This window comes from Vigna unguiculata, chromosome 5 (genome assembly GCF_037176805.1).
Source record: "Vigna unguiculata cultivar grain cowpea cultivar isolate G323 ecotype 2 chromosome 5, ASM3717680v1, whole genome shotgun sequence".
NCBI classification, from domain to species: Eukaryota; Viridiplantae; Streptophyta; class Magnoliopsida; order Fabales; family Fabaceae; genus Vigna; species Vigna unguiculata.
Window position 1 is genome coordinate 7,693,365 of NC_140796.1, and position 13,390 is coordinate 7,706,754.

The following is a 13,390-nucleotide window of genomic DNA, read 5'->3' on the forward strand; positions in this document are numbered from 1 at the left end:
TTGCTTTTCATCGTACTCCACTATTTATTTCTTTATCGCTTTGCTTTTTTGTTTTTCTTTTCTTTAATTCTAATATACTTTTTCAATTGCGTCTTTATAAATATTATTATTATTGCGTTTTAAATATACAATTAATGTTCACGCTCCTCTTCTCTGCAACATTTCTTTTCTTTTCTCTGTTATTATTAATGCATGCTCCCATTTCTATTGGTTATTTTACATTTTAAAAATGTTTTCAGAAATATTAAAATCTAATAATATTTCTCGTTACAGTATTGTTGGAAATGTTATTACCGGAAATTTAAAATAATATCTAAAATAATGTTACTATATAGTTTTTAATTCTTCTAAAATGTCTGAACATTTTACATTATTACGCAGATTATGCGAGTTAATCGAAAAAGAGTTGTTTCAGTTAGATTATGATTTCATGTTTAAATTCTAGATTTTAAGATTTGTTTTCGAAGGATAACTTTATCTTTCGTAATGATTATTATTGTTTTTTCGAAGAAGGCATGTTTAATACAAAATAATATTATCATGATAACAAATATTAATTTCCCATCCTACATTTTTACATTGCTGTGTCTACATTTATAATTAATAATGAATGGCTTACTTAATAAAATAGAGAATCCCGTATTAATTAATGATTACTCGAAATTAAAACAATTAAAAAAAAGGTATATGAATTAACAGCATCAAACTAAACTGTTAATAGAATAAATGCAGTGTATTAGTGTTAACTAAGTATTATTAATAGTGGGTATTGCATTGCTTTCAAGTTAACCATTTTTAGTACTCAAGTCTTCGAAATTTGGTTAATGTGTCTAAACTCACATTTAGATTATATTGAGCTTGGTATTCATGAATCACGAGTTAGGTGGATACCATATTTTGATGAATTCATTTTATACTTAAAAAACTTGTCCTGTTTTTTAGGATTATTTTTCTTAGCTTTTTAAATCATTATATGCAATACTTACATAATTAAACTTTTCTTGATTCCATTGACCTTTCAAAACGTCATTATTGTTTACTCATTGCATATAACCTTTTTCTTTTTTTATGAATTATTTCTTCTCGCAATTACAAGCACACTTATCAGCACGTTAATGGGTACGTGACAAAAAAAAAAGGGTGCTGGTGAAACCTTATGTAAATTAAGTGTTCCTTATACTTAATTAGATTTGTTTAAAACTTAGTATAAGTATGCATGTTAAATTATTATTGCTTTCTTTATATATAAATCGCTTTGGTAAATACACGTGAGTATGTAAATGATTTTCATATATTTTTATTGATCTTAATACTTTGTTACTACATCATGATAAAAATAAGTCTAGATTTTACAACTTAACAATAAAGGAAATATTTGAATATTGATAAATGGATGCTATACACTAAACCTTAGTTACTTGATGATGTAAAAGAGGAAGAATATCAAGGATATCTTCATAATTGATTTGTACCATGATTATTTGTATATTATCATTGTGTAATTTTTGGAAATAGTTATAGATGATAATGAAATGTCTTTTACAGTTTAAAATTAGAAAATGTTAATGTATGTCTTTTTTTTTATTATAATAATTGACGTTAAGATATGAAAAAATTAAATAAATAAAAAAATATTTATTTAATATAAATGCAATTAAAAGAATTTTTATAGAAATTAATACAAAGAATTATGAGAAGGAGTAGTAGTAACTTAAGTGATCGATTATTTATTTGTTTTACTAAGTATAAGAAGTGGTTTAATTGAATGAGTTTAATGAATATTCTAAATTTTTATGCGATTTTGGGCAACACAGTAATAATAATAAATATAAGTTTGTATTTATTTTTATTTTATTTTATTTAAAATTAGTAATATTCGGTTTAGATGTTATGATTAGAACAGGGAATCACATTTTTTCAAAATTTTCTCATTTAAATTTTTATATATTTTTAAATATATATATATATATATATATATATATATAAGTTTTCTTGTATTTTTTTATATTATTTATATTAATTACTTCAATTATTATAGTTATTTTTATATTTAATAATAGTGTTTTATTGTTATTTTATCATATGGCCCTAAAGGATGGAGATATTATTTTGAATTTTACTATTATGTGTATTTATTTTAAGGATATAAAATAAAAATGAAAAATATTATTATTTTTAATTAAAAGTAATATTTTATATGTAAAATAATTAATTTATCATTTTTTAATTTTCTGTTCAAATTTCATCACTTATTATAATTTTTTTGACGAATAGAAATTTATAGACGATTATTGACTTGTGTCTTTATTTAGATTGTGTAAATAATTGTTATAATGAAAATTATTGGAATAAATCATTATTTTGTTTTGATAAGGTGTAAAATATGTATTGATTTTTTTTGGTGGTTAATTTTTAGTCGGAATCTTAGTTGATCACTTTTCAATTATAATTTTTATTCTTTTTCAAAACTAAAAGAAATTTTTTTATTCTCACAAATACAAATTGGTCATTTATACTTAAAAGATATATTGAAAAGTTGTTAAATTTATATTAGTAAATTAATTTGCATAATAATGTGAAAAAAATTTGTCAATTGCATTGCATATTTGTAAAGTAATTGTCAAATAAAAAACAATGGCAAATAGAAATACTATTCATGACCCTATTATTAAAACATAAACTACTATAAATTATCACATGCTTCAGTTTTATACGTCATTTATGCTTACATATAAAACTATTGCCATTTTTTTTTTTAAATCCATGACAATTTTTTTCACAAACAATTATTTTTTATTCATTTTAGTGAGGTTGGTTCAGAAACAGCGGTTGATGGTCAAGGTTTGGTAACTGAATTTTTTTAACACTTAATAAACCAATTCTAATGTGTTTAATTACTTTAATTTTTTAATATTGCTTTATTAATTTTGGATGCAATATGTTTAATGGTGTATTTTCCTTCCATTGTTTCCAAACCTATAACAATTTCTAAGTTAGTCAAAACATCACATTTTCTTGTTACTTTTTTCTAAAACACGAATTTCATTATCATAAATAATAATAATAATGAAAAGATACTTAGAAGATCATCAACAATATCATTGGACTCATAAGGATCTCCATTTTTTTTCTTACAACAATCTCCAATATCATAACTCTAAATTTGTAAACATTTAACTTACTAAAAATTTGTCCAAATATAACATATTTTGACGAATTATATCCGGTGAAAAATTGGAAGTAAGAAAATAATTAAAGATTAGTTGAAGTGTATGATGTAAAAGACATAAAACATGAGAATGATTATTCATTCAAACTTATTAAGTTCCAATCATTTTGTTTGTATTTTCTTTTTGTTGATCTATTTCAACAATTCTTACCAAACCAAAATATTTTTTTATTCATATTTTCGTTTAATATCATGTCACCATATATATAATTTTAAGTCAAAAAATATTTATGTAAGTAAAGAATTCTCTAAGCAATCACTCGCACTTTTGTAACACTTGGCCTTATAACTAGGCATCTACCAAATAAATAAATTAGCAAATAGATATATTTAAGTTGTGCATATCTCGCAATTAAGATAGATCAACATAAATACAAGATCCACGAATGTTAACTTTTTAAAATACATATAGAGATAAAAAAAATATATCAAACCAAATAAGAAGTCATCCAAATTTTTGTTTGACATATGTTTGTAGAAGAGTATTTTATTCTTTTAAGGCAAAATTCCATGATTAAAATTGAAAGAGACAAAATTATTTTATTTTAATAAAAACTAAAACTAAATTGAACAAAATATAGGAAATATAAGATTTGAATTAGACAAAAATAATAAAAGATACTAGGAAAAAATTAAACAAAAAAAATAACACAATCATAATCTCTAACCCATAATACTAATATCGACACATATCTCAATGATGTATTAATACGTAGATAATTTTTAAAATTTAAAAATTAAAAAAAAAATTGACATGTAACATGTATTATTAATTGACATTAACCATCATTTAAACATTATTAACCAAAAATAACTAAATTGTGACGAAAATTTAAATCTAATTAAACACAAAATAAAAATAAAAATAAAGACCAAATTTAAGAAACATAACAAAAATATACCAAAAGAGTGTTTAATCATATATTTTGTCACGCAATTAATTGAAAGATAAACATTAGTATAATTTTAAACACTCTTTTTAATGTTATTTATGATGGAAAATGCTAGAACAGTAAAAAAGAATACCGAATAATATGCATTAGGTGAAGTGTATCAGACTGAAAGTGTGCAGTTAGTTATTCCGTCACAACTCATCCCAAGAAACACTGTAACGTGCCTTTTAATGGCGTCTCCGTTGAAAAGCATGTGAAGTTTAAATCTACGCATTCCCCTTCAACTGTTTTTCTGCTTTCGCATCTATATATTTTTTCTTTTTCTCGTCATTCTCGTGTTGTCCACAGCCATTTGACAACGTATCCTTTCAAGGTACATTTAGGGTTTTGAATTTTTTATTGGTTAGAGATTTGAATGCTTTGATATAGGTCTTGATGTTGACTTGAATTAGGATTGCATTTTGAGGGGTTTCATCTTCCACGAGCAGATTCAGTTTACACAGATAACCTCAATTCCAAGGTATTTCAATTTTTGTCTTTCTTGTATTTTGAGTCATAATATCCCCAAGTGTTTTAAAGTTTTTTTTTTTTTTTCAAGTTCTAAATGAATAGGGAATGATCTGCTGACAAAGAAACTGAATATAGGAAAGTTATGGTCTTTTTTCGTTTGTTAGAAAATATCTATGTCAAAGAAATGATAATTGAAAAACCAAGAAACTAAACTGTGGCTCTTTTTTCTGAATAATAATTGAGCATGTCACTGGAGAGGACAACCCTGCAAGTTATGGTATATTTTCTCTCCAAAAACTCACTATACTCTCATAAGAAACAGAATTTAAAAGTTGATGCCCCAAAGATACTTTGTAGTTAGTATGTTATCAATAATAGGTATGTCATGAGTCATTGTTTATATTTTTAACTAAAGCTACGCATTTGCTTGACTGTAAGAAGGAAACACAATGAAGGCAGGACCTGGTAAAGGGAGAAAAGTGTGCTTGATAGTGACAGGTGTTGTTATTGCACTTGTACTGCTAATTGTGATACTAGCTTTGACTGTTTTCAAAGCCAAGCATCCTACTATCATTGTGGACTCAACGAAGCTAGAGGATTTTCACATGAGTTTGGATATAGCAAGGCTAAGGGTAGATTTGAATGTGACTCTGAGCACGGATGTCTCAGTGAAGAACCCAAACAAGGTTGGATTCAAGTATTCAGATAGCATCGCCCACCTCAATTACAGAGGACAGCTTATAGGTGAAGTTCCTATCCCTGCTGGAGACATTTCGTCCGGTGAGACCAAAGGATTCAACCTCACCCTCACCGTTATGGCTGACCGTTTGCTCTCCAATTCCCAACTTTTCTCTGATGTCACATCTGGTACATTGCCCCTAAATACTTTTGTGAGGATTTCTGGCAAAGTCAACATCTTAGGCTTTATCAAAGTCCATGTTGTTTCCTCCACGTCTTGTGATGTTGCAATTAATCTTTCTAATAGAACAGTTGGGAACCAAGAGTGCCAATACAAAACAAAACTTTGATTAACAGTTTTTAATTTGGGAGTGAAACTATACTCTAGATAAGTAGACCATGTTTATTGCTTAATGTTCATATTTCACTTTGTTTTATTCGTAATTGTGGTTGATCCTACTCGCCCCTTTCCCTCTCAAGCTACTTCTGGGAATTTATTTGGTACTAATTTTCCCATTTTGGTTACTTCATAATAATGCTTACTTTCAAGTTAACCTCCATATTTATGTTATTTGTAGTTTAATCATTAGGTGATTACAATTTCTTTCCTGTCATCTTTAATCTTAATATAAGGTGTTGGCAGTACCCTAATAGATTTGAAGGTCTATGATATAAATGGAAATCATGAAGTGCATTTTTTCCAACTGAAAGAGAGGTTAAGATGATGAGAGATAGAAATCTTTCTGATCCCAAACCAGTAGACGGGGCTTTATCTTTGGCTGTAGTAAGGTTGGCATCCGATGAACCTCCATCACAATGCATTGCCCATTTTTGGGACGAGAGAACCACAATCTTATATTGGTCCATTGGCTGCACAACAGATTGAATGTGAACTCATCAGAGAAAGAAAAATGATTGCAAGGGATAGGTGTAATTCATGAAAGTCTAAACCGTGTCTCCCTCTGTGTACTGATCATGCAAATGATTTGTACAATAGGGAGAATCACACTTCAAGATATTGACTTTTGCTGCTAATATGTATTTACTCAAGTTAGAATCAATGATGAGTCCTTTATACCTTCATGAATTTAAAAAGTTTTGGCATGTTTGTTGTTTTTCCTTCGTTTATTTTGATTCAATTTGTCTACCTCCTTATCTGATTCAATTTGCAAGCAGTTCTTGTGATGGTGAATTGGTTTCAGCATGTGTTTGGAGGAGATAGAGTCTCTCATAGGTTTTTGCAGCTGGATTGGTGGAAGGAACTGTGTTGATGGTTAGTGTAAGTGTAGGTGTGATGACTGGTGTAGTTGATGTTGGTTTTGTGGGGGAAAACTGTGGTAGGGGAGTTGTCTTTATCTTGTAGGCTCCGGCCGTAGACTTTGTTTGTACATGATTTATCCGGGTTAGGCACTTTGCTGCGCACGTAATCTTACATTTGTGTCCTATGTTCTGATGTTTTTTCAATATTTATTCAATAGGTCCCTTCCCATGTTCTCAGACTTTTGCTAGTAGCTATAGACTTGCGAATTCCTTTAAAGTCTATCGTATAATATCCCTCGTAAAGGCTTGATGCAATATAGCTCTCTTTCAAATTGTCCATATTCTGCTTGATTTGTTAATCTTGATTGATAATTTTTGCCCATATTTCAACAAAAGAAATCCCAACAATATGTGACGGCGACCATACCACCCCATCGATCATACAATGCAGGTTTCGCTAAAATTGTATTGGGTGATGAAATTTCGACGTTATAAGGATATCAATTTGATATCAATAATCACACAAACCATATAAGAATAGATTATATGAAATTGGGAGGAACATAACGATTTCGGAGGGAAAGTATCATTCAAGCTTGAACCATCATTTACAATACTCAATTGTGGTAAAATTGAATCAGACCAACTTGACAAAGAAATTAAAACTACAGAATAATTCATTGTAAAATAAACTAACGTCAAAAGTTTACTATACAATGTAGTTGCTAGATGTATCATCTTAGTCAGATTCAAAAAGCGTTCTGTAAAAAACATTTTCCCTGAACAAGTTATGCTGCAAAGTAGAGATACATCGCCAAAATGCAGTTGCGAATGAATTGTTATGTATTTGGTTTAAGTTTACATCTAGATGAATCAGGGTGGATTGAGTCCGAGACAGAATTCAAGCTTCCGGCACAACCTCGGATCAATGTTTCATACGTGGAGCCGCTGGCTTCTTAGGAGCACCATGTTGGGTGCAAAGGGGTCAAAAACACCACCGTCAGGAGTAGTTCAGGGGCTATATCAATACTACCATTACCAAATATCTTTTAAGCATTAAATTATCAAAGGTATTAATAAAAAAATAATTAGTTAAAAATTGTGTAAAAGTTAATATTATATATTTATAATTTTTTATTTAGAAGTGAAGCAGGGGCAGAAGTATCAAGACAGTACCCGCTCAATTACCGAAAACACAAAAGGGAGACTTCAAAGGATAAAAGGAAGTGAACAGGTGTGATCCATGTTCAGAAAAGTGTAAGAATCGAAACTTTGATTTAGAACAAACAAAATTTGTTGGCGAACCAAGAAAAGAATACAGCAAGAAATCACTTACCCTGTCAATTGGGTCTTAACTCCCCCAACCCCTCCAAAATATAAAATTCCTCTAATAGCAGGTCACTTTTCCTTTACTAATTAAATGTCTAGAGCTTCAGATATTCTATTTGCCTTTTCTTCTTTTACCATTTTTACCAAACTTTTTACCCTTGGTCGACTTGCTCTTGATATAAGAAGTCCTATTGGCTTTTTTCTGCCTTTCCTTTCGAATTTGATCCATATCTTTGATTTCTGAACGCACATGAGCATTGGGAACTGAATGCTGCTTCTTGCTGCCTTTAAAATTCCTGCGACCTCTTTGGTAAGATCCTGTATAACAAGAATTCATAGAGTTTCAAGTTTAGCTTTTATACTAAACAAAAATATCCTTCAACAATACATCATCTTTGACATTAGCAAACAACAGTTACAACACAACTATTTACTACAAAGTTGACAAACATGCACAAATGTGACATTCAAAGGTGAGATTAATGATTTTTGATGAACCAGATTAGTTTAAAGAAGAAAATAAAACAATCAAGACCAATGACGACTGCAGCCCAGAGATCCTGAAGCATTACACCAATACAGTATCCAAATTTCAAATGTTGTATAGGAACAGCTGACAAGTGTGTAAAACAAAGATAAAATCAATTTATGGCTGTGAAAATGATTTTCAATGTAATCTCAATATAGTATAACAAGACCAATTACGTACTTAATAAGCTTGATCCTTATTCCGATTGAATAGCAAAACAAAGTACATAACGTAAACAATGTTTTGGTTCGCATACAAGTTTATTCAATTTATATATTTCATAAAGTCTAGTAAACTTCAAATCAATAATTAAAATTTTCTCAAGACAAAAACAAATATGGGCATTTTACATGCAAATGCCCAGAAAATTCTTAATTCTGTAAATAAGAGAACTCATGCAGCTTTCTACAGTATTTATCTCTTGTATGATAAATAGTAGTTACTAGCATAACAGAGTTCATCATCAAACATAAAATAAAAAAGAAGCAAACTATGTACAGTACCTGCCAAACTTGTTGATTCATGAGAATCACCATCATTTGTCCCTCTAAGTGATATCTTACCGTGTGAGCGCTCTTTCCACTTCTTATACAAACCAGTCTTGGTGGCCTTTGTTTTTGCACCACTCTCTGTCTTTATCTACACTCAACGGAAATTTTATATTTATGCTCTAATTCTTCAAGGTAGGTGAATATAAGAACCTCATCTTGCAGAGTATCAATATAAACTATGGGGTTATAAATATTGTACCTTTCCGTTTGCAGCAACTCGGTCACCATTGTTTAACTTGATGTACTTTTTACTCCTCTGGTACCAAAAGGTTTACATGAGAAACATGACACGTTTTTCTAAAAACTTAAAAAAAATTTAAAAAATAACTGACTTCTTTATATCAATCACAACTTCAGTATTACCTTATCCCAGTGATACATAGATCTTTGTTTCTGAATGCCAGTACCATCATCTGCGACTAGATCAAGGACCGCAGAGTCCAATCTAAAAATATTGAGTATCATTAGAACCAAAACCAAACAAACAAAAACTAAAAACATTAGAAAGAATGGGATTGCATAAATAAGCTGAATCATACGTGTTGAAAGTCACAACACAATATACAGGCAAAAAATTAAACAACAAAGCACAGACATAATGAACTAATGATTTAGAAATGGTTGGCAATAAAATTCCCCCAAATAGCATAATAAAGGGGACTGCTACCTATTTGAAGCAAAGTCGTCATTGGCTTTTACTGAAAGGCCAGCCTCCATATGCTGAAAATCATAGTAAGATTAGTAGCAAGATTTTTTGTTTCAGAACCATAACCACCACGAATATCATAGTATGATGAAGTATGTAATTCGGATAGAAACTTACTTGATTTTTTGGTATTGAACTTATATAGTGATCCTCATCCTTGAAACTTTGGGTCTTTCTCTTAGAACCACGTGCTGCTAAAACTCAAGTTAACAGAATCAGAAACTAGTCATCATATTTTTCTGACTTAACTCTTCTAGTCTTCTTTCACTCAAATCCTAATAAAGCATATCTAAGCAAAAGTAATCCATGAAATTTTCTATCAAATTTAACCTACAAATTCTTACAATAACACAGGAAAGACATTTGCTGGATGCAACAGGGAAAGAAAATTGCATATCAAAAACTATGGCAGAGCAGGCAGATTCCACAATTTTAAATCAATTCATACAAATATAGAGTATATTCTGGGGTGCCATGTGCCTTTTTAGTGAGATATACTTGGAAGAACGTAGTTATATAACCACCACAGAATATTTAGTATAAGTTCGAGTAGCCAACTACTTTGTTCCAAAGGCATAAGGCACTAGGGGGAAGTACATCCTGATGAAGATCATTCACTTTAAAAGTTGAAAAATACAATGACAAAACTCAAAGAATATTCAACAACAATATAAATGAAATACAACCTTTTTTCCCTTTCTCCATGGAAGGACTGATTTCTGATTCGATTTCCTCCTGCAAAGGGGATACATAGAAATGAATACATGAAAAAGAAAATCTACAATAAAATTAGCTAGATGGATTCCAATTAGTCAGCAGAATATGACAGGTATTTAAAAAAATAAAAAATAAAAGGAAGTTGAATTGTCCAATCCAAGCTTCAGCAGTAGCCACATACCTTTTCCTTGTTATCCTTAGACTTCTGTTGTTCATGGACCAAATTTATAATATTCTCATGAATGGCTCTTTTCCTTTTCATCACATCGCCCCATTCCTGCAATTATTGACCATCAATTTCAATAGGAAAAGTACAAAGACATCAATATAGACATGCACATCATAACACATTTCAAGGGGGCATTTTTGGTCGCATGCAACATAAACTTTGATATCATATATAACAGAACATGAATGAAACAATGATGGACATTCAATATTGTAAATGAGAACCCAATCAGGAATACAACATACCAAAATTTTAAAAAATAATAAGAACATGCCTGGACATTGGCATAGAACATCAAACAATAAGAATGTGATAGGAGATTGGGAAATTTACATCAAAGATAAATGCTGAAATAATGGCTATGACATTGTAACACAACACATAATAAGATGCATGTGAAGTAAAAAAAAAAAATCAGAGAGAAAAGAATCTTCAAACGTTTATGAACAGATATAATGTGAGTCTTACATAGTGCATATTTTTAGGTGTTTTATGTAAAAAGGCACCAAATCATGTATGCAATTATATTTAACTGGAAAATGTTATGTTGTACAAGAGAAGCGTTGATTTTAATCACTGGAAGGGGGCAACAACAACAATGTTACTCTACATACCAAATCAAACAATGAAATTATGGAATTAGACCAGAATAAGGAACTCTACATTAGACACAATGTGGGTAAGTATCTAAACTAAAGAATTAATTCACCTGTTGATGCTTTGATTTAGCTGCTTCTCCTTCAGCTTCCAAAATGGTTTGTTTTGGCCTGAAATTGATTTAGTAAAGCAATGTAACTGTAGAATCTACAGAAAGAATGCGGGTAGAAAGGACACCTGCTTAACATAATCTTACACTCACCTAAACTTTTTCAAATGCTCAGAAAATGCAAGTGCTGTTAACTCCCCCGTTTCCAACACCTTCATGAACATTGGATGCAGCCCTTCACGAGGTAAATCCTTTACTCTTCTGATGGACTCCTTGGCAGGTAAGGGTTTTGTTTTTGAATATAAACGAAATGCATTTTTACAGGTCCTCTGCAACAATTCCAGTTCTGCAGAAGTATCAATAACTTCCCTAATTCTGTCTGAAACAAGGTCAATAACTTTTTGTGGGAAGCGACCATAAATGGTTTCTTTATTTGCCATTGCCTGGTCACATCTAGACATTACTCCATCCATATCCTGCAAGAGCTCTTCTTCAGAGGGAGCAGGTTTGATGGGTTTGGAAAGAAACAAATGAAGATCCAAGAGGTAGGCCATATCCTCAGGAGTCACAAAAGAATATGCAGTACCAGTTCGACCAGCCCTTGCAGCCCTTCCAACACGATGGACAAATATTTTAGGCTTGGGAGGGAAGTCCCAATTGACAACATTATCAAGCAATGGAATGTCAATGCCACGAGCTGCCACGTCGGTGACAATCAACAACATGGTCTTTCTAGCCCTAAACTTGGATACATGGATTTTGCGAGCATCCTGATCCATGTCGCCATAACACACAGACGGCTCAATACCCTCTTGGCGAAACAAAACATTGAGAAACTCCACATGATGTTTGGTGGACACAAAAATCAATGTCTGCTCATCAGAGCCAATATGTTCCCTGATCAAGTACAGCAGGGCGGGGTACTTCTCCTCTTGCCTCAAGGTGAAGAAGGCGAGCTTCAAGTCAGGGCTGATCCTAGTCTCCAGGTCGAGACGAACGAGCTGAGGATCTCTCAAACCAGCCTTGGCAAATTCAGCAAGAGCACTGGGTAGTGTGGCACTGAAAAGCAAGGTCTGGCGATTCTCCCCGAGCTGAGAAAGAATCTTATGCAACTGCTCGGCAAAACCCATTCCAAACAAACAATCGGCCTCGTCGAAAACAACGTACTCGACGCTGCGCAAGGACATGTCATCAACCTCTGACAAATGGTGCATGAGCCTACCAGGAGTGGCAATTATAATGTCAGGACTCTGAGCCAACTCCTCAAACTGACTCTCCATGCTATCGCCGCCAACTAACAAACTCACACGAAGGTCTGCAAACAAAACCAAAATCAATATAAAAATAAAAATAAAAATCCATTCGAAAAGTTGCATCAAAGAAAAAAAGAAGCGAACCTGTGAAGTGGGCAAGCTCTTTGGTGAACTTCAGAGTCTGAAGGGCGAGGTCCCTAGTGGGGGACAGGATCAGGGCTCTGACTCCAGACTGAGGAACGTGCTGGTTGAGGCGGTGAATCATGGGGACAAGAAACGCGGCCGTTTTGCCGGAGCCGGTGCGAGCCATGGCAACGACGTCGGAGCCAGAGAGGATGAGGGGCATGGTCTTGCGCTGAATGGGAGTGGGTACTTTGTACCCTTTGCGCTTGATTCCCTTGAACACATTCGGACTCAGACCCAGTGACTCAAAGCCCCCAGATTTTGCGTTCTTCTTCTTCTTCATCGCCGCACTTCGTTCGCCTCCCATCTTTCCCCTTCGGAACACCGCACTCTTTCCGTTCTCTCCTCTTCCTTCCAACAATTAGGGTTTTATTCACTGCTATATAATACAGGAAAATGTTTAGCTTCGGCAATTACAAATGCATTCACCTAAGTTTTCTGGATCGATGACGAGCTCAAGTCATCAACGCGAGCAGACTGATTAACAGTGATGGCGTTTTCAGAGAATAGATCCTTCTGGGGGATTTGGGATTTCTTCGGAGTGATATTGATTAGGGCTTTGGTTTCTCACAAGCATTTTCAAGTTGCAGAGGGATTGGGATTTTCGTTTTGGCTGA

General features: G+C 32.2%; 2 protein-coding genes across 4 annotated transcripts; one reads left to right on the plus strand and one right to left on the minus strand.

The window, feature by feature from the left end:
• The first annotated feature begins 4,262 nt into the window (after positions 1-4,262).
• On the plus strand, positions 4,263-5,870 carry LOC114185065 (Late embryogenesis abundant (LEA) hydroxyproline-rich glycoprotein family). Of its 2 annotated transcripts, none has more exons than XM_028072562.2 (3): positions 4,263-4,495; positions 4,575-4,642; positions 5,071-5,870. In XM_028072562.2, exon 3 carries the CDS (start codon positions 5,082-5,084, stop codon positions 5,658-5,660), a length of 579 nt encoding a protein of 192 aa, XP_027928363.1. In that variant the 5' UTR covers positions 4,263-4,495; positions 4,575-4,642; positions 5,071-5,081; the 3' UTR covers positions 5,661-5,870. The 2 variants fall into 2 exon arrangements, with proteins under 2 accessions (XP_027928363.1, XP_027928362.1); XM_028072561.2 differs by having other exon boundaries at positions 4,266-4,495; positions 5,074-5,870.
• A 1,946-nt stretch (positions 5,871-7,816) lies between these two features.
• On the minus strand, positions 7,817-13,390 carry LOC114184935 (putative DEAD-box ATP-dependent RNA helicase 29). Of its 2 annotated transcripts, none has more exons than XM_028072350.2 (11): positions 12,735-13,390; positions 11,491-12,652; positions 11,341-11,398; positions 10,584-10,679; positions 10,372-10,420; positions 9,803-9,876; positions 9,647-9,699; positions 9,343-9,424; positions 9,179-9,235; positions 8,932-9,067; positions 7,817-8,217 (listed from the first exon to the last, which is right to left on the minus strand). In XM_028072350.2, exons 1-11 carry the CDS (start codon positions 13,078-13,080, stop codon positions 8,012-8,014), a joined length of 2,319 nt encoding a protein of 772 aa, XP_027928151.1. In that variant the 5' UTR covers positions 13,081-13,390; the 3' UTR covers positions 7,817-8,011. The 2 variants fall into 2 exon arrangements, with proteins under 2 accessions (XP_027928151.1, XP_027928150.1); XM_028072349.2 differs by having other exon boundaries at positions 9,803-9,879.